This window comes from Mus musculus, chromosome 9 (genome assembly GCF_000001635.26).
Source record: "Mus musculus strain C57BL/6J chromosome 9, GRCm38.p6 C57BL/6J".
In the NCBI taxonomy this organism is placed as follows: Eukaryota; Metazoa; Chordata; class Mammalia; order Rodentia; family Muridae; genus Mus; species Mus musculus.
The window spans coordinates 97,443,936-97,468,034 of record NC_000075.6 but is presented as its reverse complement, the minus strand read 5'-3'; the positions used below and the strand labels follow the sequence as shown (position 1 = coordinate 97,468,034).

At 45.5% G+C, this 24,099-nt stretch overlaps 1 protein-coding gene across 2 annotated transcripts in view; it reads left to right on the top strand.

Annotated features, from left to right (window-relative positions):
• Window positions 1-23,640, top strand: part of Clstn2 (calsyntenin 2) — a 588,979-nt gene extending 565,339 nt beyond the window's left edge. The window contains exons 11-18 of one of the 2 annotated variants that reach the window (NM_022319.2): window positions 4,422-4,570; window positions 6,472-6,695; window positions 9,771-9,941; window positions 10,343-10,488; window positions 10,599-10,722; window positions 11,425-11,609; window positions 13,292-13,452; window positions 22,322-23,640. In NM_022319.2, the coding sequence (NP_071714.2) occupies window positions 4,422-4,570; window positions 6,472-6,695; window positions 9,771-9,941; window positions 10,343-10,488; window positions 10,599-10,722; window positions 11,425-11,609; window positions 13,292-13,452; window positions 22,322-22,382 (1,221 nt within the window). In that variant the 3' untranslated portion in view covers window positions 22,383-23,640. Of the gene's footprint in view, window positions 1-4,421; window positions 4,571-6,471; window positions 6,696-9,770; window positions 9,942-10,342; window positions 10,489-10,598; window positions 10,723-11,424; window positions 11,610-13,291 lie in introns of both variants that reach the window. The other variant, XM_006511334.4, reaches the window with a different exon arrangement.
• Window positions 23,641-24,099: the final 459 nt, after the last annotated feature.

Sequence of the window (24,099 nt, the reverse complement as noted above, 5' to 3'; positions counted from 1 at the left end):
TGTGGGCACCCAAACAGTGGCACAAAAGTGGGACTGAAGAGCTCCGTGGAGACTCCTAGATGCATTTAGAGATATTCTTCTTACCTATCAGCCACTAAGAGCCATTGGAAGCTCAAGTAAGAGGGAATAATCTTGTGTTATATATGTCTGTCTGTCAGTCCGTATGTCTGTCTGTCTGTCTGTCTGTCTGTCTGTCTGTATGTATGTATGTATGTAGAGTTTAAGGTGTCTACACTGGACATTGAGTCAGAATGAAAACATATAAGGAATACAGAAGGCATGGTTAGGCAGTATTAACTTTCCAGATATTGTTTAGCATGACATACACATACGTGCATGTTAATCACATATCATTGGAAGAAGCATACAGACCACTTTATACTGGAAAAGCTGGTCTAATTATCATGTATTTTTTCCTTGGGCTATTATCTACCCAGTACTATGGAGATCCAACCTCCAACCCTTTCTTTCTCACTCCAGCTCACTGCCTGACTCGGAATGCATGCTCTGCTTTGAACCATCCCCTGGGGCCACTGTTGCAGAGTTCCAGGCTTGACAAATAAAGCAGAGATGCTAGACTTAACAGCCAGGCAATCTGTGAATTATAAATTACGAACCAAAGTGATTTCTACAGAGTAGTCCTAGCCTGTGGAAAGGCAAGGTGCTAAGATAAGTGTCACACAAATGAGAGGGTTCTGCGAGGAGGCTTCTCGGCGACCCACCTGCTCTTACCCAAGTCACCACAAATGATCCTTCCCTATCCCTAAGGCATGGCTTGCGAGAGCTCAAGGTCTGTGAGAGAAGTTAATAAGACACACAGTTTACACAGCACTCACTGGGGGCTATTTTATGTTCATTATCTCCGCTCCTCAAAACAAATTAAATATTATGACCTCATTTCAAAAGCAAGGGGACTGGGGCTTGGGGACTTGTCCAAAATAAGTTCATGTTCTTTCCTCTACACTAGCAACTCTGATTAAAAGATGGCCTTGACCATTATTAAAACTAACTTCCTTCTGTCCCCGTGTGTCGCCCCCACACATCATTTCTGAGTGACTCTCATTTGATTTGCCAGCGACTAGCCCCCTTCTGTGTGACTGACTTATAAAGAAGTAATGTATCACTTGCTGAAGGAATGTCTCCACTCACAAGGCCCAGTGCCCGTTCTTTGCTCCATTTATCTTCCTGTGGAGCATGTACATTCCTGGATGCACATAACCACAGACATATTCTCAGAGCATGGAATACTGCACCTGGAAAAAATATGAGAACCCATCTAGGCTTTTATTGATCCTACAGGAATCATATTGACAGCTGGGCTTAGTACCATCTTCATCCCCTTTGGTCAGAAGGATGTTCCTGAGTCCAGTCTAGGGTGTTAACTGGAAATCCAACACATTGGCTAACCTATGCTTTTGCTAAGAGGATTCAGTGAAGACCTGTGCTCTGCTCATTGCCTAGAAATGCTACCAGGTCATCTTTCTAGAACAGTAGTTCTCAAAAGACCTTTTCAGAGGGGTCACCTAAGACCATCAGAAAACACAGATATTTATATTATGATTCATAAGAGGAGCAAAATTACAGTCATGAAGTAGCAACAAAAGCAGTTTTATGGATGGGTGTGTCACCACAATATGAGAAACTGTATTAAAGGGTTGTAGCATTAGAAAGGTTGAGGACCACTGCTGATCTTCTTATCCTCCCATCATACCAGGCTCAAACCTTAGCCTACTCTGCAGTTCTCAGCATCTTCATACTACTGCTGCCCTAGACGCTGTGAGAAAGCTGAGGGAAGCTAGTAACCAGGCCCTTGAGATTCTCACCCACACATCAGCAGCCCCACGAAGTCTGCGCAAAACACCACTGCCTCTGTGAAGAGGAGCAGACGAGAGCTCTGAGCAGTGTTTTTAGAAGGATGACCTGAAATCTTCTCGGATCTAGAATGGATAACTTGTAAAATGTCTCCCATCTGATTGTGTCCCACCGGTGTGTGTTGGCTTCAGAGATGAGCATCCTGAGTAGAATTATCTGTGGCTAGAGACACACCCAATGACTGGCTGTGAAACGTGATCCTGGGCCCTCCTAATCTAGAACATGGGAGCTATGCTCATGGACAGAGGGAGCTATGCTCACAGTTCAGAGAGATCCTACCCAGGGGTGTGAGAAACAGGAAGTAGCTAGACCATGGGGAAGGCAACAAAGACACGGTGGCCTCAGCAGCAAGACTCAACAAAGATGGGCTTACTATAGCACTGGGGATTATAGCCCAAGTTTTCACATTGTAAATACAGGAATTTTTATCAGGTAGACCTCCTTAATCTAAAGTCCCGAAATACAAACCTTCATAAGCACTGGTAAGCGAACACAAATGGAAAGTTACATTTAATCTCCTGTGACAGGCTCCAGTCAAACCACAGGCACACTAAAACATATTATATATAATATTCAGACTTTCAGACTGTGTATATGAGGTATGCATAAACCCTAAATGAATTTAGTAGGTAGAATTAAGTTCTAGCCCTACAACATCTCATTACATATATGTGCAGACATTTCAAATCTAAAAGAAAAAAAATATAAAATCTCAAGTGCTTCTGGAGCCAAGCGTTTCATATATAGTATATACATCCTCATTTAAACTTCGGACAGATAGATATTTATTTCTTCATGTTTTAAATGAGGAAATGAAGTCCAGAAAGAGGAACTAACCATCCAAAGTTGTACTTTGACAGATGACAATCCCACATGTTGTGATCCCTCAGACATGCTCCATAGCCTCAGAGAAGAAGCATGCCTGGGAAGGGTTGACTTCTTCATCCTCCAGACATGTTGACCTATTGTGGTAATAACTCCCCAGACTCAGTCGATTGGCTCATAGAAATGTTTTTCTCTTCTATTCAGTAGGGAACGTGAAATAGAGTTCCTATGTATAGGCTGAAGGTCACTGAAATACAAGAACAAGACTAGAGAACCCCACAGGGCTTGGCACAGCTCATCATACCTCACTTCTGCTCATATCTCATTGGTCGGGTATGGTCGTGTAGCCTTGGAACACATGGCACAAGGGAGGCAGGAAGTATCACGTTTATGGAGTCCAGGAATGAGGGGGTGAAGCAGGGTTTGGCAGTGTGGTGATGCCCTCTGATAAATAGGAAGGAGTTGGTCCTGGGTAGACGGGGTAGACCTGGAAGATGGTACTGAGTAAGATGGATGCTTGGTGGACCATTCATTTACCCATCTAAATGGAGTTTTCAGATCCCTGGGGCTAGGTTCTGGGGTGAAGGGATTGGTAAGGATCCCTGTGTTCAGTGAGAAAAGCCCTTATCAGTGTGCCAGGAAATCATGCTACTATTTGGGAAGTACAACCAGAAAAAAGCACACAATGCTTATGGAACCTACATGAGGAAAGATAGGGACTTCAAGGAACAAGTAACAATAAAACACTTATATAGTAGCTATCAGTTGACTAGAACCACCTTGCAAGTGACGCACATGGTTCAATGTCACCAAAAAATGGCACATCCATCCCCAAACACAGAACGAGAGCATCACTATGAAGACATTGAGTCAGGTCAGGGGAAAGTAAATGGATAGTTTTTCTTAAACCTATTAAAACATATGTTCAACATCTTGTGTAGTAAGAGAAATAGGAATTAAAACTAGAGTAAAATGGCCTTTATTACCTATCAGTCTGGCCAAGCTCCCAAAGGTTGACAGCATACAGATGACTGCAGCTAGAGAAGAGGCACTTGTACTCTGCTGGAAAGGGTGTGTGTGTGTGTGTGTGTGTGTGTGCGTGCTCGCGCACACGCGCGTGCGTGCATGTGCATGTGTTCATATGTGCACATGCGTTGACAATTTCAGCAATCAGAAATTTGCCAGGGTGGACAAAAAGCATATACTAGTATTTGACCTAGAAATTTCCCTTGCCAAGATTTGTCCTCTAGATACATCCATGTGCCTAGACAATATAGGAGATTATTGATTGTGGTGATAATAATAAAAGATTGAAATTAGCACAAAAACTCTATGATAGGCATGGTGCCTCACCTCTTACACCCCAGAACTCAAGAGGCACAGGCCTCTTGAATTTGAGGCTAGCCTGGTCTACACAGTGAATTCCAGGCCAGTCGGACTATATAATGAGACCCTGTCTGTAAATCTAAACAACAACAAAAAAAAATGCTTCCTACTAGGAACAGTGTGCCTGGGTTTTCAGAATTCCATCTTGTATCTCTGACTGATGTCTCCAGGAACGTCTACCCCTGTGGTAGAACTCCTAGGGAAAGCTCTGAGGTTCGTCAGACGTTCTGGGAACAATTTTGCTGGCGTCAGTAGCCACTTTGTGGAGTTTTACGGTTCTCAGAGGGCCATGCTTACCATTGACCATATTTCCCATGATACCCATTTCTGTCTTGCAGTATCACTTCAACCCTTCACAGTCCATCCTCGTGATGGAAGGCGATGACATTGGGAACATCAACCGAGCCCTCCAGAAAGTCTCCTATATCAACTCCCGGCAATTCCCAACAGCAGGGGTCCGGCGCCTCAGACTCTCTTCCAAAGTCCAGTGAGTGAAAGCCACTCAGCCTAGGCCCAGCAGAGGAGGCAACAGTGGTCCCTTGAAAATGTTGCTTTGCACATGCGGCTTGACATTCCTCAACTCTGCTGTCCACAGGAGGATGCTTCGGGGACCTATGCTTTTGCTTTCTTAAGGGAAATGTTACCTCATGTCACCAATTCAAACCCAGCTTTCTGTGTTTTATCAAATCTGGTGCCTATCTGGTGTTATCTCTAAATTCTCCAGCAGATAGATCTAAAATGGTCTGACATAAAGATATAGTATCTTGTACATGGTAGATGCTTGGCAAATATGTATTAAATTCAATCAAATTAACCAACTTTATTTGGAGAATTGCTAAATATTACAGGAATGACAGGAGTAGACAAGGCATGGTTCTTGTCCCCAGGGAGCAGAGTTCAACTAATGAAATAAGATTACTGATGGGTTTGGATGCTACTAGAGATGGCTGCTAGGCAGGGAACCCCCGAGACTCCCAGGAGGTGGGAATGGAATCAGTGACCACCTGGGATAGAAGAACTTGGGAGAAAGGAACAAGGGTGGAGAGGATATGTCTGCTGACTGCTACATTTCTGGGTCTGGCAGAGATTTCCCCTTGAGTAACAATACTTGATGGAGTGATACAAAGAGCATTCCCACTCCAGAGGCCTAAGGATAGATGCTGACACCTCTAAGTCAGCTCCAAATTAGAGCAAAGAAGAGGGAAGAGACTGCCCAGTGCCCATCTCTGAGACCTGCCTTCCACGTCTGCAAGGAGAATGCAAGGAGAATGCAAGGAGAGAGGAACCCATTGGGGAGACATGGCAAAGGCCACAGGAAAGTGATGGCAAGGGAAACAGGAAGCTCTGCTGGGAACCGCCAATGGCAGGCCAATCTCAGCATCTCACCTAGAGCACAAAGAGAATAAAAATGCATCTCTACGGGGGACTTAGGCAAAGGACCCTTTCTTCTTCTGTGCGGACCTTCCCACAGCATGCATGGTGGTGGCTGCTTCTTTGGGGCTCTAGCATCAATCCCTAGAACACACAATTGGTCTAGGCAAGGCTCACTATTTTTGCCCAAATCTTTGGATTCAATAATAATAGAGTGTATTTATGGCTTGTAGGCTTCAGTGAGCCTATTGAGAAAAGTTGGACTCAAACCATAATGTAGGCTCTGGACAGCAGTTTTTTTAGGGTCTTTATAACTAACTAACTAACTAACTAACTAACTATTATTACTGTAGGGTAAGCATTGCTCTCCCTATTGGATAGATAATAAGTTAAAGCACAGAGCAATGGACCACCCAGTCAGAAGCAACCTAAACGGGCATGGGTTTCATCTATCCCACTTCTCAGCCTTAGTTCTTGTAATATCATTTCTGTCTCCCAGACCTTCATGTGGTGGTGCACTAGTGTAAAGTAGAGTGACAGCTGCCTTCTGCTCTCACCCATAGAAGAGGTGCACTCCTGTGCTGTCCCCACAGAGACAGAGCACATACATATGCCACAGCAGGAGAATTTAGCCCTGGGGTCTCATTTAGTAAGATGACTACAACCAACCAGACAGCAATTCCCTTACCAAATACTAATGCACAAAAGCAAGCAGTTGCTTCCTAATTAATGCTGCCATTGATTACTTTGCTAAAAGATAATGAAAGCTTTAATGGGTACTTGTTGCTAGTATAGAAAAGTCCCATCCCTCTCAGGAGCCAATCTTTTAAGTCTCTGCATTATTAGTGATTGGTCGGTAATGTGGCTTTAAATGTGAAGGTCTGCTGATGTCCTCAGAGACTCCCAACAGTTGGGACACCTGGCAAGGACTGGAGTGGCAGTCCCTTACCTGTGGCTCTGGGATGGATGGTTTGAATGATCAGCTGATCCGGGGCATGACTGCAGATGTCTTCCCAGGTGCTTTGGAGAAGATGTGTGCATCAGCATCCCAGATGTGGATGCCTACATCATGGTCTTACAGGCCATTGAGCCCCAGATCACCCTCCAGGGAACAGAGCGTTTCTGGAGACCTGCTGCCCAGTTTGAAAGTGCCAGAGGAGTGACTCTCTTCCCTGACATCAAGATTGTGAGCACCTTTGCCAAGACTGAGGCCTCCGGGGACATGAGAGCCACAGGTACAGGTACGTACAGGGCCATAGGGAGGGTGGATATTAACCCCTTACAGATAAGTAAAATTACCCTTCAGGACAGACACACGGCTTACCCAGGGCAGAACGATACATAATAGGAAAAAACAAACAAAGCTAGAAACATTCAGATGATCAGCAGGAGGAGGAGCAGACAGCTTAACCAAGTGTAAGACACCCATGTTAGTAGCAGGAAGGATGACACTGTGCTGTGTGGCAAGTGAAACGAAGTGACATGCAGACTTTGCAGTATGCACATAGCATGATGGAGGCCATGGAAGAAAGAGATACCCAGAAGAAAGGGGTACTTGATGTTAACAGCAGTGTCCTCTGAGAAGCACGGTGAAAGATGATTTGATTCCCCTTCTTTCCCCTTTTTCTGTGGCTGCAAAACTGTCTTGCAGTGGGCGTGTATTTTTCTGATCATTAGAAGAAAAGCTAAAGGTGTTCAAAGGATAGAATCCAGCTTTTCGTTTACCACTTACAGAGCAGAAGGCTGGGTCTCACGTGCCCATATGACTAAGATCTGGGTGGGAGGCGGGGATTTCCAGGATGTTATTCTCATCAGTTTCATTATTAGGACCATTGCTGAAGGAAGGATTAGTTTCTATTCTCTGCTGGGGAGAAAGGCACAGTTACACAGAAAGCAAGAGCAGATGCTGTGGGCAGTAAAGAAGCCAGCAGAGAAGGAAGTCTGCAGACAGGAAAGGAGGGGAGGATTCCTTCTGCAAGTCAGGGGGACTCGGCTTGACAGGGCAATGCTTGTTTGAGAGCCGTCCTTCGTCCTTCGAAACCTCTTCCCAAAGCACAAATTTCAGCTCCCCACCACCCCCCATTCAACTCCACTGCTAATGATGTGCTGGTACCAGTAGACCTGAGTCCCCGAAGAGCTGCTTCTATAATAGTCCCAATTACCTGCCACCTTAAACCACACTGGTCCCTAGTGATTAGGTTCTCAAGAGGGCAGACCTCCTGAGCCCCTAAAAATAGTTGGTATTTCACACCTGGCCAGCCGAGGTGGTTTCTGAGCTACATGCCAAGGTGCATTAAGTCACGTGACCTTCCCTCCTCTGTTGTCCTCATTTGTGGCTAAAATCAGACCGAAAAAAAAAGGAGAGCCTGCTGATCTCACTGGTCACAGTCCAGGAGCAGAGAGCTTTGCTGCAGCTGACACCCGCACACAGGCAATGCAAGAGAAAGCAGTAACCCTGGTCCACATTTTGCCTTCTATTTATGAGAGGTGCATGCAGAGCACATAGCCCAGTGCCCAAGAGCTATTATTAGTAGTTTTAAATTTCTACGCTTACTGTTGAAATAGTCATTTTTTACGAGAGTCTTAAATGAGGAGGCTAACTGTGTTCGCTACCAAGCCACAGTGACAGACTCTAGGGTCATCTTCTGCCCCCTATTGACACATATGCACACATACTCACACTTTTCCATAGTTATGCAGGAGCACACATGTATGCATGCTTTCATGCTTCTGTGCTGCTTAACTCTTCTGTCTGCTTCCCCTTTCTGACCCCCCGTTATTGATGGTTGCAAGCATGTCTTCATTCAACATTACCTCTGACTCCCAGGCTGAGGTCATCTCCTAATCTATAGAAGACCAGTTGCTGGCCCAGGAGCTCACAGCAGTTTTTAGCTCTTAGTGGTGATGACCTGCCTAATAAACCAGAGCAGGGGATCCTAGAGGGCTCAGCCTTGGACGGTTCCCCTCTGAGCACCTAACACAGAGTCTCTTCAACACAGTGGATCCAGGAAAGTAGTGGTGGAAGATAATGCCATAGGGAGAGAGGCAGCCAGGACATGTTCCTGCCTAGTGTGCCTCTGTCAGCCATATCATAAGGGAGATGCCTAACTTCTCCTGGCAGGAAGCTAGAAAATACCTGGAAGAGATTTGAAATCACACACTCACCACCATTAATGGTTGGCCTCAGTACTAGTGTAGATTATTGCATTTTTATATACTGTTAGTGGCACACAGAACCATCATGGTTGGCTAACAGTAAAAAAAAAAAACAATTAGACAGGCGAAAACTCTAATAATATATAGTTAATGAGAACAAAACTATTCCAGGTACCACTGAATTATTTAAATTAAAATAATTATCTTGTCCTTTGAATGTCTATTTAAACATTTTTATTTTTATAGATACTAGTAATAATTTGAAGGCATGGCCTTGGAGGTTACACATTTCTAGATTATAGGGTCAGAACAACATGCTCTATCCTACGTCTCTCGTTTCTCTCTGTGTGACTTTGAGCAACTCTGCACACCTCTGTGATCAACCATTTCCCCAGTGATGGGTGTGGAAAATTCTAGAGTCTGTTATGTTTCCCCTGCACCTAGCACACAGCGCACATTCCACAAGGAACCATCACCTTTGTCTTAAACTGGGGTTTTCACTTAGGAATGCCAAATTGTCTGACAGTCCAATACACTGATATGTCCCTGAGAATTTGGCGTCATAAAACCAGGCAAAGCCCACTAGACAGACCAACGTGCTCATGTGCTCCTCTGGAAACCTGTGAACTGATTAATTTACATGAATTTACCAATTATGAATCATCTTTTGCTTATATCTTGTTGATTCCACTGACGGTTAGTGAAAAGTCCATCTTTATTTGGGCAAGGCATAGTGATCACTGCTCATGGCAGTTCCTGTGCCTGACTCTTAAGAAGTTCCTTCCGTTGAGAACCTCACAACTTGCTGGACACACACACACACACACACACACACACACACACACTATCCACATGGGAGAAGCTCTAAGAAGTCAATAAAGAGCCACTTAGCTCTCCCCAAATACAAGTTATGGCTATGGCCTATAATGTCCCCGTAGATGAGGAAACCGAGTAGAATGTGGCTTCTCAGTGGCAGAGTGGGTTTGAGTTGCACACTTCCACCTTCTTGAAGATAACCTGGTGAACAGTGGGTGTGGATGATGGCTTACACACCCCCTTGTCCCGACTCACCTGGGTTTTCAAGCAGTAACAGAGGAGGTTGTTATGATGAGCTAGAGCTATTTATGCTGGTGTTTTTCCTGCATCCTTTTCTGCTACAGCCCCCAAATCAGCAGTCTTGGAAGAAATGCTACACAATTTGGATTTCTGTGACATTTTGGTGCTTGGAGGGGACTTGGATCCAAGGCAAGAGTGCTTGGAGCTCAACCACAGTGAGCTCCACCAACGACACCTTGATGCCACCAACTCAACTGCTGGCTACTCCATCTATGGTAAGACCCCACAAGGCCCCTCTGCTCAGTGATGTTCTCTCTGAACAGCTTTGTCCAAGGGCTACTGAGTATGGCAAAAGCTGGGGTGGGATGCATTATACAGTCCTAGGGGTCAAGTGGAAATTTTTATGTTTCTAGATTTTACTTTCTAGAGTGACTCAGCCTGTGGGTAAATTGCCCCCATACCTTTGCTCCTAAGGAATCTATAGATAGACTAGTCTACATGAATGTTCTTTGGATCGGTTTAGTCTTTGGAACTCTTCCACTTGTTCTATACCCATAAGCATTCTGACTTTTACCCTTGGATTCAGAACCCCTATGGCACAAGTCTGTCTCCTGTGTCTTCAGTTCCTTCTCCTCCTCTCTTACCTCCTGGCAGTAGTTGTGGTCTCTTGGTACAGGTGTGGGCTCCATGAACCGCTATGAGCAGGTGCTGCATCACCTCCGTTACCGCAACTGGCACCCCACGTCCCTTGAGACCCGGAGGTTCCGGATCAAGTGCTCAGAACTCAACGGGCGTTACACTAGCAATGAGTTCAACTTGGAGGTGAGTGTATCCTGCCATCATTAGGGAAGGCCTGACCCACCTGGCCATTCCCACATTCGTTCAGAGAATTATCACAAATGCCTTCTCCCGTTCCTCCTTGCTCTTTCTAGGTCAGTGTCCTCCATGAAGTGAGAGTCTCTGACAAGGAACATGTCAACCACCTTATTGTGCAGCCACCCTTTCTCCAGTCTGTCCATCACCCTGAGACCCGGAGTAGTATCCAGCGCAGTTCAGGTAGGATATTTCAATGGCAGTCAAGACACTGAACCCAATAATAGTCACCAGACAGTTATATTATAGCATCCAAAGGTGTTCAGAGGAAGGAAATCCTATCACAGAGAAGCTACAAACCCTTTCTCTGGACATTCTTGGTTCCAATAAGGAGTAATCAACTAAGCAAGAAATTTCATACAATCAATAATGACAGGGATTAGTACAAAGGGCTGGGACAAAATTATGCTCGTCGCTTAAGGCCTAACTCAGAAGGTTCCCATGAACCCCTCACATAGTCACCAGATTCAAAGTCCTCCACCCATGGTTTTGCTTGAATATTTGCCATATTGTGCCACCATCTGGTGGTACTTGTGTTCCTACCAGACTTTGTAGTGCCTGAGAACTTCATTGGGAACTTCCATATAATTTGAGTAGAAAGGCCATGGGTGAAAGAGAATCTGCATTTATTGAATGCCTACTATGCACCTATATAGAAAGCTCACAGAGTTTGTCTCCCTTCCTCTCCACAATTACCACAGCAGAGTGAGTAGAACAGTTGATAAACATGTGATGAAAGTAGTATCTCAGAGTTAAGGACCTAGAACCCTACTGTTAGGAATTGGGGTGGAGGAAGGTTGTATTGTGAACATGGATGCTTTGTGTTTCAGAAGAATGAGCTATATCTTTGATTGTCATGTTGTTTGGGTTCCTTTCTTGTTTCAGTGGTCCCGAGCATCGCCACTGTCGTCATCATTATCTCTGTGTGCATGCTAGTGTTTGTTGTGGCCATGGGTGTGTACCGAGTCCGAATTGCCCACCAGCATTTTATCCAAGAGACTGAGGCTGCCAAGGAAGCTGAGATGGACTGGGATGACTCTGCACTGACTATCACTGTCAACCCTATGGAGGTGATCCTCTCTGGGATGGGAGCTCTGAGTGGGATGCTTCTCTTGCTAATCAGCTTGGTTCTTCCTCGGCCTCCATCCATGATCCAGACTCCTCCTAGTCTAATGAGTCCGTTTCCAGCAATTCTCCCATCTCTGTGCTTCTTTAGTCCTCTTGACATGAGCAAGCCATACTTCTCTGTGAACCGTGTTCTCTCATGTAAATGTGTGGATCACTCTTAGCCCAGGACTAGAATTTCCTTATAGCAGTCATTCAGTATCTGTTCCTCACCCCCACTGTAGTTCAGAGCTGACTAACACTCAGGAATTCAATATTGAACTCTTGATTAGCTAACAGTGCAAATTAGATGGCCTATGGAGCTCACTTATAGGCTCAGAATAAGTTAAATCAAAACAACAACAGCCACACCTGCCATTTAATAAGCTCCCTGTAGGCCAGACTCTCTGCCAGATGTTCTGTCTGCAGCAGCACCCTGTGAAATGGGAAGCAGCATCCTCATTTACCAACGTGGGAACTGAGAGAGGAGTTGTAATATGTTCAAACACACGCAACCAGCATTCAAACTCAAGGCAGAACAACTCTGAAGTTCACTTGACTTCAGTTGTCCAACCGCCCCCAGAAACCATCTATGACCATGCAAGGGCCCGGGTCTATATATCTGCCTATCTTTCCTTTTGCCCACGGGTGCTTTGTTTAGAAGACACAAGCCCAGAGAGAAGTTAGGAAGAGTCATAGGCAAATTATAAAGATAATCATTGCTGGTTCCAGTTTTAACAGCAGCTCATCTCCTGCTCCAGTTTCACACCCAGCATGCCAGCATGGCTCATCTAAGGATGCTGGCGGTGAGCATTCCCATCCCCAAAGAGCTGAGCTTAAAGTGTGAGAAGCAAGAGTGATCCGAAGAGCAGACAGTAGTGTAATTCAAAAAGGCTAACCTCTTGCTGAGGCTTCAGGGGGTAGGGGCTGGCCATTCAAGGAAATAATCATTCCAGCAGGCTAGAGCAAGGGAGGCCTTGTAGAAAGTGTACAGTTTGGAGATAACAGAATTGGACAGAAGGCCATCTAAAGAGGTATGTAGCCTCACAAGGCAACATATCATTCATGACCTGATTTTCCAACTCAAAGCATAAATCCAGAAAGGGGATGTTGCTAGAATCACTGCAAAGCTGAAAAAAAGAATAGTAGAACTGGAAAGGGTGGGATGCAGTTTGAATTCACAATCATGGCCAAAGGGGGCAGGTAGGGAACAGTGGGGGTGTGAAAATCGACTTTTGCAAAAGAATAGTTTCGAATGATAGCGCTTTGGCTTAGAAGCCCTGCTATTATGATATTCCCACATGAAAAGGTGTCCAAGATTAAGCATGGTTCTGCACCTGGGAAGCAAATAGTTAAGAGCCTGAAATATCCATTTGAAGGGTCTGAAAGATTCAGTAAATGATGCTGCTGGTTTAAATACCCATCTATCATTGAGACTAATACGTTCCTTGACTGTGTGCTGCTATGTTAGACCCTTATCTGACTTTCTGAGTTTCCTCTTTTACAGAGATCCTATCTCTGGGCAGGGTGAGGGGTTTAGCTTTAAGTGAAATGAATCCCAAGACTCGTCAGGGTTTGCTGCTCTTAGCTCCCACGTGGCCTCTGCTGAGGCCCTGACGCATGCTTCTTTTCTCTGCTTGATGTCCAGAAACATGAAGGCCCAGGGAACGGGGAAGATGAAACCACCGAAGTAGAGGAAGAGGAGGAAGCAGAGGAAGGCTCGAGCTCCAGCAGCAGTGGTTCCGATGACAGCGAAGAGGAAGAAGAGGAAGGGATGGGCAGAGTCAGACATGGGCAGAGCGGCACCAGGCAAGCCCAGCTGGAGTGGGATGACTCCACCCTCCCCTACTAGTGCCCATGGGGCTGATGAGCAGCGCGTGTGCCCCTTTTGTAAAACCCAACCCAATGTATGCCCAAGCCTGTCACACTCACCTCTGGTTTCTATGACAGGTCTGGGAAGGCCATCAGCTTCCTTGAATCTACCCTCTATGCTTTGGGTACTGCCTATGTCCCAACCATGGAGCAGTTGCCAGAGCCCAGTGTCACCATCCATGGGGACTGCAGGGTGGTTACATTGTCCTGTAGCCCTCACTTCTTTCTGCTCGGGGCTCACCCAGAATCCTGTCACCCAACCTGCAGAGTTCTGATCACCTTGCTCTTTTCTGCAGGGGAGGAGCTCCCACTTTGTGTCACTTGCCACCCCTAGACTCAGTGTTTTCAAACTCCTTGGGTTATAACTCACTGTGTACGTACTTGACTAAATAGCCTTTCTCCACCTACACCAGCAGGTCTTCCCTATGCTGGGTCTCCAGGTTGCTTTATACAGACAAAGCTGTAGAGTCTCACTCATATACCTAAGACCTTAGGGCTTAAGAATTGAAAAGAAAGCCTTTGCTGGGGCAGAATTGAGTTTCCATGGAAAGGCCCGAAGTGTATGCGTATATGTGCGCACACACACACACACACACACACACACACACACACACACAGAGAGAGAGAGAGAGACACACACACACACACTTCTGAACTTGGAGAGCCTTTCTTTTTACTTCTTCTGAGACTAAGTAAGCCGTATAACAAGTTCAAAACCAAGAGTTAGTTGGATTTTGGCCATAAGTAGAGTGTGTCCTCATCATAGGCTCGCTGACCAGCTTTCCAACCTGCCTAGGCAATGTCTAAACCCACGTGGCTGCTCTGCCCAGGGCTATCACCATGGCAGAACCACAGGGCCCAGGAAGCACGTCATACAGGCACTCTTCAAGGGACAGCTTGGGCATGGATGTCACTAGGAGCCAAAGAAAGGATTGATGGGATGACCCAGCAAGGCTTCATGGTCGATAAAGATCTACTTTGGGTTTGGTATAGCTGGACTCTCCCATATAAGGATAGCCTAAAGGTTGGCAAGGCTGTCACCACCCAGCCTGTGCTCCCTTATCTCCTATGTTACTGTTTTCTCTTTGGGACATAACATCATTTCAGATGTAGTCGAACAAATGTAGGCTCTACCAGTCTGAGATGTTAGTTAGGAAATGTAACTGCTAGGGATTCAAAGTATATGTGTAACAATAACAGCTGCTGCTTTCTTCTTCTCGTAAAAGGAGGATGCTTTGAATAGAGGGCAAATATATCAAAACCTTAATTTCTTGTTCTTTCTTCTTATTTTAATAAGAAAGACTTTTCCATCTCCATTCTAACGTGGGCACTTTGTGAGGAGAATTGTTGCTATAGTAACTGGTGGACAATCTTTTGTGGCCCAGAGAATAGCAGGCAAGAATTAACTCCATTATAAGAGTTCCACAAGGCTTTGAGGACATGTTTGTTTCAAACATCTTGAGCTCCTCTTTGTTCTCAATCTGTATAGGTCATCCCCATCATCCTACTCTGTCCCATGCCCATCCTGAATTGGCTTGGACCAGGTCCACAATTGGTCTCTCATCACATAGCATTCAGATCCAACTGAATGTTGAATCTTCCCTGTGTCATCTAAACAGAGCATTCAGGGAGCGATTATAGCTGATGTCCTCTAGCACTCTGCTCACCCTCCAGGTATCAAGGATCCACACCAGCTCTTTGCAACCTTCTGGCTGGGGAGATCTACCTTATGTTGTTTTTCCATCTCTCAGAGTGTTTTGTGCATACATTCTCTTTCATAAGCCTTTGGATAACACCGTGAAGTGTTTGAGAAATAGATTATTAGGGACATTTTTGTGATAGGTAAACTGAGGCTCAGAGTCAGTATCCTGTTCAGAGTCATTCCAAGGTACAGACTACCCCTCTGCTCCCCACCCATGGTTCTACTTACATTCACATTAACATGTATTTCTGAGCATCTACTATTTGCTAAGCACGCTAGCAGCAGCAATAGGAATGTGATGAAGCAGAATGAGACAGACCTTCCCCCACAGAGGACTCAGGAGTTACTGAAGGGACACAACCAGGCATGGAAATTATACAGGAGACAGGAGGATGAAATATCAGATGCCACTGGAAGAAGAGGAACATATTTACCAACCCGTGCCCTAATTTTTCTCTCTTGGAAGAAATGCAAGATTTTTATATTCACTGAAAGGAAATAGACATCTCTTGTGAACTACCCCAGTCAAATACCCCCTTTTCTGTCAGGCCATTTCTGCACATTTACAAGGGGGAAAATCTACAGAAAGGATTAGGTTTTACAATCCTATTATTTAAATAATAAGACATTCTTCAGTCTAGCATTTAGTAGCTACTGAATTCTCCCAAGATTATGTCCATAAAGGGAACAGTTTGCATGTTTAAAACCAATCCTTTTTGAATGAGATTTTGATTGCAAATATTTAAGTCTAGAGTTTGAGAGCACTTTGCTCTGCTCTGACTTTTCAGTGCTGAGTGGTAGATGGCTGTTCCCATGTCCCCCTGGGCTACCTCTTGTGGCTGCATTCCTCATTCGTGGTTGGGCAAGTTGTTTGGGCTATTAGAATGCCTTTATGGGTTTTTTTTGGGGGGGGTGGGGGTAGAAGAGAGGCAAATGAAAGCTAGGAAGCTTTGGGGGTATGGCAGCCAAGATGTATCAATCAGTTCAGGAGCCATTTGGCAACATAAATTTGCAGGGAAATAGTGGTGACACAAACTAAAGCCTTCCCCTCCTTTCTCACGGCACAAAGTCACTCTGCATGCCAACTCCAAAGCCAAAGCATCTAAGTGATATTCCTGGGACAACAGGCTTTTATTCTGTTCCCAACACTCACTTAACCTTGGTTAAGATCAAGGAAGGAGTGGTTATAAAATAGTGACCTTCAGCAGGTATCCAGGTGAGTGGTAGGTCAAGGCATAGGCCTCCCAACAACTACTCTGACCAGGAATGCAAGGCACTAATCACACTGGCTTTTCCCAGTGTCCAGAGTATGGTATCTTGAAACCAAAGTTCCCAGATGACCTGGACACCATGGGACCCCTAGGAAGAGGTGAGCAACCAAGGAAAGGCAGATTCCGCCCCGAAGAGAATGAACTGACAGGTGTGGCCATAGATTCGTCCATTGCGTTTCTTGCCAAATGGACAACCTGGGTCTGCTCTTCAGAGCTTGAAGATAGGTGGGCTGCGAGTCTCAGGTAACTCAGAAGGTTGGGAGGAGGAGAAGCAGGAGGATGCCAGTGAGTTTCCCCAGTGGAGAAAAGCCATTAAACCCACTGAAGAAGTGTCTCAAGGAATCCTGAGTGTATTCAAGTAGATTTAAGCAAATTCTGTAAGTCTGACTAAGGCCCCAAGTCACACAGGTACAAAGGACTATGATTGCTGTGGCAGAACTTTCTGAGAACTTTATTGAATTAACCATTCATTTTGACCACTCACAGTTTAGACCAAATTTTCTGACCTTAACAAGAGAGTTTGTCTCAAGGGACACCCACCAAGTCTCCATGGAGATAACCACTGTTAGAAAAACAGCGCCCCCTTCCCGTGTACCAGAGATCAGCAAACCATCTATAGAGATCCAGAGAGGAAAGAAAGCCTTAGGGTTGTGCAGGGCCATTTGTTCTCAATGTTACTCTTCTAAACCCTGCCTGGTGCCATGGAAGCAGATTCATACAGTGCCCAAGCAAAGGAACACTCCAGTTAGTCCCGCCATCTACTTTCCAGTAAAACTAATCTATGAGACTGAAGGGAAAAAGGGGCTACTTGAATTCATTGAATTTTCATGTCATAAACTTTTTACTCTCTTATTTCTCATTTTCTACTCAAAACTTAGCCTGCTAGACATCTAGAAAGCTAGCCACTAGGCAGATCCATGTGAGGCTGACTCTCACCCTCAATACATAAAAAGCATCCATCCCTCCCCCATCCCTCTACCCCAAAGAAAACACCCAACAGCTCCCTAGTGGTCATTGCCTTGAATTGAACAGCTGGAAAACTCTGGGTTCTTTCATTAAAGCTCTCTTAGAAGTTCACAGGAGACTGGAGAAAACGCAAAAGAAACCGGTAAATGAGCAACCAAAATCCCACTTGTTATTTCTGAATTGAAGAAATCAGACAAATATTCCTAAGGGTTGGATGCCTAGACCCAGAGACCTGGGTAATCACTGAGCACAGGGGCTTCCTCCTCTGCTGTGGCAAGTGCTAACTCCCCAGGCTAAGCACCTTCCTGGCAGGGCTCAGTCCATAATGATTTCTAAGCAGGAGTGTTCATTATCTGGGACTGATTTTCATTTCAGCCCTGTTCATGTCTTCGCTCTAAAAATGATCCTAAAGACTTGTGGCTGTTCAAATCAATAGCAACACAATCAGCAGAAAGCCCTACCCAGCAACACTTCAAAATTAACAGCCTCCTTGCCTCTATGACTCAATATTAGCTGCAAAGAAAAGAGTGCTTTTTCTTAATCATCTCCCCATTTAAATTAACCAGATAGGCTTTGCAAAAAAAAGTGAGCGAATAAGTCTAACTCTTTAGAAAAGTGGGTGATGTTCACGGAACATATGGCCTCTGGAGGATCCCCAAAGCCTCCTGCAATATGCTCAGCCAGGTTCCAATGTTGCAGGCTTCTCTATCTGTGCCAGACATTTATCGAGGCTGACAAGCCAAAGCCCTTGGCACGGTTTAATTTTCATGTCACCACGTTCCGTTGTCCAGCTGGAGGCAAAGGGAATGAGCAGTGTAAGTTTCCAAGTCAACTCCAGGACCTTCACTTGCCTGTCTTTATTTGTTTTACTTTATACGTTTACCCTGTATTAGCTCCCTTCTGACACTGGTTGGAAAGGGGAAGCTGGTGTTTTCCGGGAGCTACAAATTAGGAGCTAAGCTTGACTTTGTCCCATGGTAACAAAGAGAGACAGAAGTTATCTCCATGAGCATGCCAGAGAGCGATTGCATTGAGTCACTAGGCAGATGGAAGTCTCTGTTTGCACCTATGTTCCATAAATTCAGCAAGTCCTCACCAAGCACCCGTGTGTGCTTGATTCTAAGCCAAGGAACAGGAGAGAGAGGATGAACTAGAGAGAAGCCTCCTCCGCTCTTGTAGTGTCAGAGGGTTCCACACGCAGGACTGCCGGGGGGAAAGTTTAAGATGCAGTCATCTAGTTTAAGTCAGATGGTAGGGATGATCCTAGGGATGCTGAAGGGCCTCCATGAGCAGAGAGAGCTCCAGGAAAGTGAGCAACATGCTCCGAAATTCTCCTTCGTTATCATGGCTCGGGTCATGTGTAGAGGAAAGCCTTTCCCTTTATAGAGAAATAATTTGGCTGATGGCTGAGAGTTGGTGAAGCTGAGATGGAGGTAGTCCTCAAATAGAAGCAGTAGGCAGGCAGACCAGGAAAATTATGAACAGTGGTTTAAATGGGTTCAAGAGGCTTACAGCCCCCCTGATGGCTGAGAGTTGGTGAAGCTAAGACAGAGGTAGTCCTCAAAAAGAAGGAGTAGGTAAGTAGACCAGGAAAATTATGAACAGTGCTTTAAGTGGGTCCAGGGGGCTTCCAGCCAAAGCCCAGGGTCTGGCCCGCCTGATGCAAGGTTCACACATGAAGGACTGAGCTCTGGCTGGGTGATCCGCAGGGCAGCTGCAGCCGCAGTCTCAGCAGCACTCCGGAAACTAGTAAGGCACACTCTACAAGTGAGGCTTCAGCAAGCTGCACTCTGAGAACAAAGCTTAGGAAGGCCAGGGTTTCAGCGCTGTCTCTGTGGAGGCCAGCCTGTGCTGGCACTTGGAGGAGGGAGAATGGCAAATGCCGTCACAATTCAGACACTAAGTTAGATGGGTAATGGACTGCTTCTCTTGGAAGGACAGTATCCCGTGTTGCTAAAAGTAGGAGAAAGAGAAAAAGGAAAAGAAAAGTCAAAGCTGCAGCTTCATCTACAGTGGGAATCTCATTCCTATAGTCCATATAGGTACTGGGTTCCCACCATTTTCCCTTCCTGACGTATGGCATAAGATCTATGTTGTAAGCACCATAAGCCTTCAGCTGGAACTTCTTGTATTTTGTCAGTCATTGTGCCTATGACCTAAGTCAAGTCTCATACTAGGATCTCAAGGTCAAGGTCAAGGTCAGAGGGCAGGGCATAGAAGAGGAACCGATAGAACATAAGCCAGGAGAACCAGTCATAGTGAGGTTCTACAAACCCAGCCCCCCACCCCGGGTTTTGCTCAGAAACATGTCACCCCTGACAGCCTCTTTTCACTGAGCCCCCTAAGTTCTCCAAAGGGACCCTGAGGCCAGCTCAGAGACCACGTTGAGAATACACATCTCTATGAAATTAGAGTCTACCTTTTTATAGCAGAATAAAATGGGTGGGGGAGATCAGAAAAGAAAATATAGGACACGGCAGTTATTTGCCTGTGAGAAGCACTAGAGGGCTTTTTCTTTCACAGCCTGGCCTCTCTGAGTAAAGTTCCTGCTGAGACTCCTTTCCCAAGATGTAAGGCAATTTTCTGTGTTTCCCTTACACACCAGCCATTTATTACCAAAGCCTTGGATCGGACAACACAGAAAGTGATGGAGAGTAATCTGGAAGCAGGACTGTCCTTGGCAGGTTCGCTCATGTAGGATGAGGAGACAGTTTGCTTTGGGGCTGGAGATCAGGTCCAGTCAAGGATATCGAAGGATGGGGTAGAGGCTGAGTGAGTTATAGAACGTCACCGAAGAAGAGACCAGACTGTCAAGGAATGAGACACAGGATGGAGTCACCAAACAGAATATGTGAACTGGTACTTCTGGGCTTTTGGCAGGCAGACCCTAAGGTAGAGCCACACTCCAAGAGCCACAATCTATCTTCCCAGGGTACCCTAAAAAAACATGACTGGATGTGAACAGTACAGACCCCAATTTTCCCCACCTCCACTTGCCACCTCCCTAAGGCAAAAAGAGTAACTGATGTGCCTCAGGTGCTGCTCCTTCTCCTGGATGCAACCAGGGCATCCAAAGCTGTGCATCTGGCCCACAGCACGGGCTCAACAAAGGCTGACTAGAATCCCAGAGATCACCTGGCCTCGGAGAACAAGTGTGGTTTGAAAAGTTAAGATGCCCTGATGGAGAAAGGTTCCTGGAGCCCACTCTTTGTCTGCAGTTGTCCTTTGCAAAATCACTAGGGAGGGAAGAAGAGTGGAAGGGGCAAAGAGCAGGTGACAATATTTTGTGCTTCCTCATGGAAGCTGACAGGAAGGGACTTTTTTTTCCCCCCAAAGTAATCTTTTCCAGGTAGAACCAGTAAAAGGAGCCCTCCCCACCACACCAGGAGCAAAGGCAGCCAGGCCATGATGTGCCCCACTTTTTCCACCCTGTGAGTCATAGGACTGAGGAAACGGAGCTTTAATTTGTTAATGAGCCCAGCTCCTTGCCCCTGACCCACCCTTTTTATCAGATATACTGTGGGAAGATTCATCGCTATGAAGCCCAATCCCCCAAAGTCCGATGAGACAAGGGCAGCAGACACGAGAAGCTTCAGAATGCTGGCGCTGGATATTAATCACAGGAACAAAATCATGTTGGCTTTAATGTTTGCTTTCTTTTATCTGGGAGTGAAAACGTACCTCTCTTACCTGGACCCTTTAAACTGAGCATTTCAGAGCAGAAGTGGGACACAAACACATAAATATTGAGGGTTCTTTTCCTCAGCAGAATGAGCTGTCATTAAAAAAAGAAGAAGAACAAGAAGAAGCTAAGAGGTTATTTCTATTTACAAAGGCAGAGAATCAACACACAGGTTTTAGGTCTAGACTCCAACCCCCCTCCCCCCGAGTGGAAAAAGGACAATGAGGTAGCCTCTACTCTGAAAGGATTCCTCAAGGGCCCAAGAGTAAGGGTTCAACTGGATCCATGACTCACATCACTTCACCATGAGTAAAATGCATGCATGCATGCATCTTTGGAGGCAAAAGTGCATTCATCCTGGCCGTCAGGGAAGGCTGGGCTGTGGCTCTTACCATTACCCACTCTCCACGATGCAAAGGAGCCCTGGAGCTCTGGAAGGGAGTATTGATGGCCCTTTCACAGACACACTCTAGAAGGTTGGAAATGGAGCAAAAGTTTTGGGCAAAGAAAATTAGACTTGGCACCCGGGTGAGTCACTTGAACAGGAGGAGAAGAGATATGAAATGAGAAGGTGGTAGAGGTAGAGAGTAAACTGGAGGCTGATTAGGATCAACAGCATCCGAAGCAACCAGGAAGCCAGGGCACTGTTCTATATGTAAGCATATTCATGTGTCAAAGGAATCATGGGTAAATAATGCCATATGACCGTAGAGGCAGTTTCTGTAGTTGCTTTACAAGCCAGGACCACTAGAAGTGGATGATGGATCAAGCTCCCTGCCAGGTTTCCAACCTTATCTGCTTCTCAGAAAGAGCTGTGGATGCTGAAAAGGCATAGCAGGCGACTGGAGAAAAATAGATGGAAAATAGAAAGAGGAAAGCTTATAGAGAAGCCAGTTGTTCCCAAGGAAACCTGTAGCTACTAGAACGGGCCTTGTAACGTTACTGCATGTACATTGTAATGTCTGTAAGAAGGAGTCGGAATGATAGGACGGGGCATTAGTTTAGGGTATTGGAGTAATAAGTATAGAATACCGGACATGACTAAGTGAAGAGCAGCTGATAATATATATGTATGTAGATATATACATATCTATACTATGGACGTGTGATACAAAACAGAGAGGCCATTAGTCCCAGCCAACCTTAATTCTATAGATGCCTTAGGTTATTCTTATTTGCTTTTAGCTCTCAAAGCCCTGAAAGAAGTACCTGGAACACTGCAGGAGTCATAAACATTTGGAAGTGAAGCATCTAGCTTGTCCTTACTTGGTGAAGACCCAGTATATCAGTAAACTCCATATTGACTGAACCATATAGAAGCAGGCCAACCACGCAGATCTCCTAGCTTACAGAAGCCTCCGTGAATCTTCATATTCTGTGCAGTAGTCAGACAGTGGCAGACACTGGCCATGAACAGTGACAGTGCTGCACATCGTTGCTTGCACACATTTAGAACATACCTGAATAACATCCCCAATGCTGTTTCTACAGAGCAGAGGCTGCCCAACCTACCATTGTCTCTGCCTTTCCCTAAGTACTTGCTAAATATTGTTCACTCTATCATCTTCTGTCATTGATGCTGGGACTAAATATAAAGGTTCTGGGTTCGGCCAATCTCAGACCCTTCCCTCCCATCTCTGGAGATGATGTCACCATTTTTAAAGCCTTGTGTGAGAAGCCTGTTTGTTCCCAGCTCAATGCATGGGAAAGGCCTGAGATGGACAGACTATTTTATCTACTGGAGTCTCTTTGGGGTTCACTCTGCAGAGAGAAAGAGCAGTCTCATTGTAAGCAATCACCCTCCACCTGCACCTGACTTCATGGTGGCCGAATGGTCAGTGCAGCTTGAGTGTCTTTCACGGGAGCCAGCTGCACTTGGGGTTTGTGTGTTCTTGGAACACAGTAGACTTCTGAGCCTCTGGAGCTGCCTCCAAGAATGAATCTCTTTAGTCTACAAAATGTATTTATTTGGTAACTATGCTATTGTGTGTGTATGAGTCTGATACAATGCAAACCTTGAAATGTCTTACTAAAAGGAATTATGAATTCATAGAAAATTGAATCCAACTTCAGAACAGCGCATTATGTTGCCGGTCAATAAGGTTGCCCAGCCACGGGGGACCAGAGAAAAGCCTTCCCCTCCCACCCCTTTCCTTAGTACCCTCTCCCTCCCTAATTGCCCTACTAGGTTCTAACTGATGCAGAGTGAAGGGTACCGAGAAAGTACATGTACATAAAGATTTAAGAGGGACATAACCCCTGGGGGAATCAGTTGAGTTTCTTCCCATGGCTGTGATCTTATCATGCCTGAATTCCAAACTTTAAATTTCTAACAATTTCGATTCTTGAAGTTTCTGAGTAATTTGTTAAATGCCTATTCAACACAGACAGATATTTATTTTCAGCGTTGGCTTGTAAATGCCTACAAACTGATTCATGTTGGTGGTCATTACGACACTTCTGTGAATTGGTTGAATAAATATGATTTTAGAATTTCACAGTAACGATGACTTCTGAGAGTTTTTGTTGCTCGGACATGTGGTGGGATGAGAGGCTGCACATTGCTTTGTCTGGGTCAGCGTCTCTGGCGCTCTATCCTAGATCCACATGGGTGAAAGAGGCATAGTGGATGTGACAGTTGTCACACAAGAAGTTGACCCTTAGGAGGCTTCCTTCAGGACACACGAGACTGGGAGTATTGCCCTTGGAGACAGCTAGAAAGATGATCAGAATGAAATGGGGGCCTTTATTGAGTGCCTACAAGTTGCTGGAGCTGTGAACCCTAAGATAGGTTACTCCTCCTGGTAACCATGAGACCCACCCAGAGGAATCAGAATGCTTCCTGGGAACAGTGACTATGAACATGGCCTGCCCCTCTTTTGATCTGGCTCCCCACCCCCATGTTGACCTGCCTTTATACACAGAGGCCACTAAGAGCTACCTTGGCATGGGACCTCACAGAA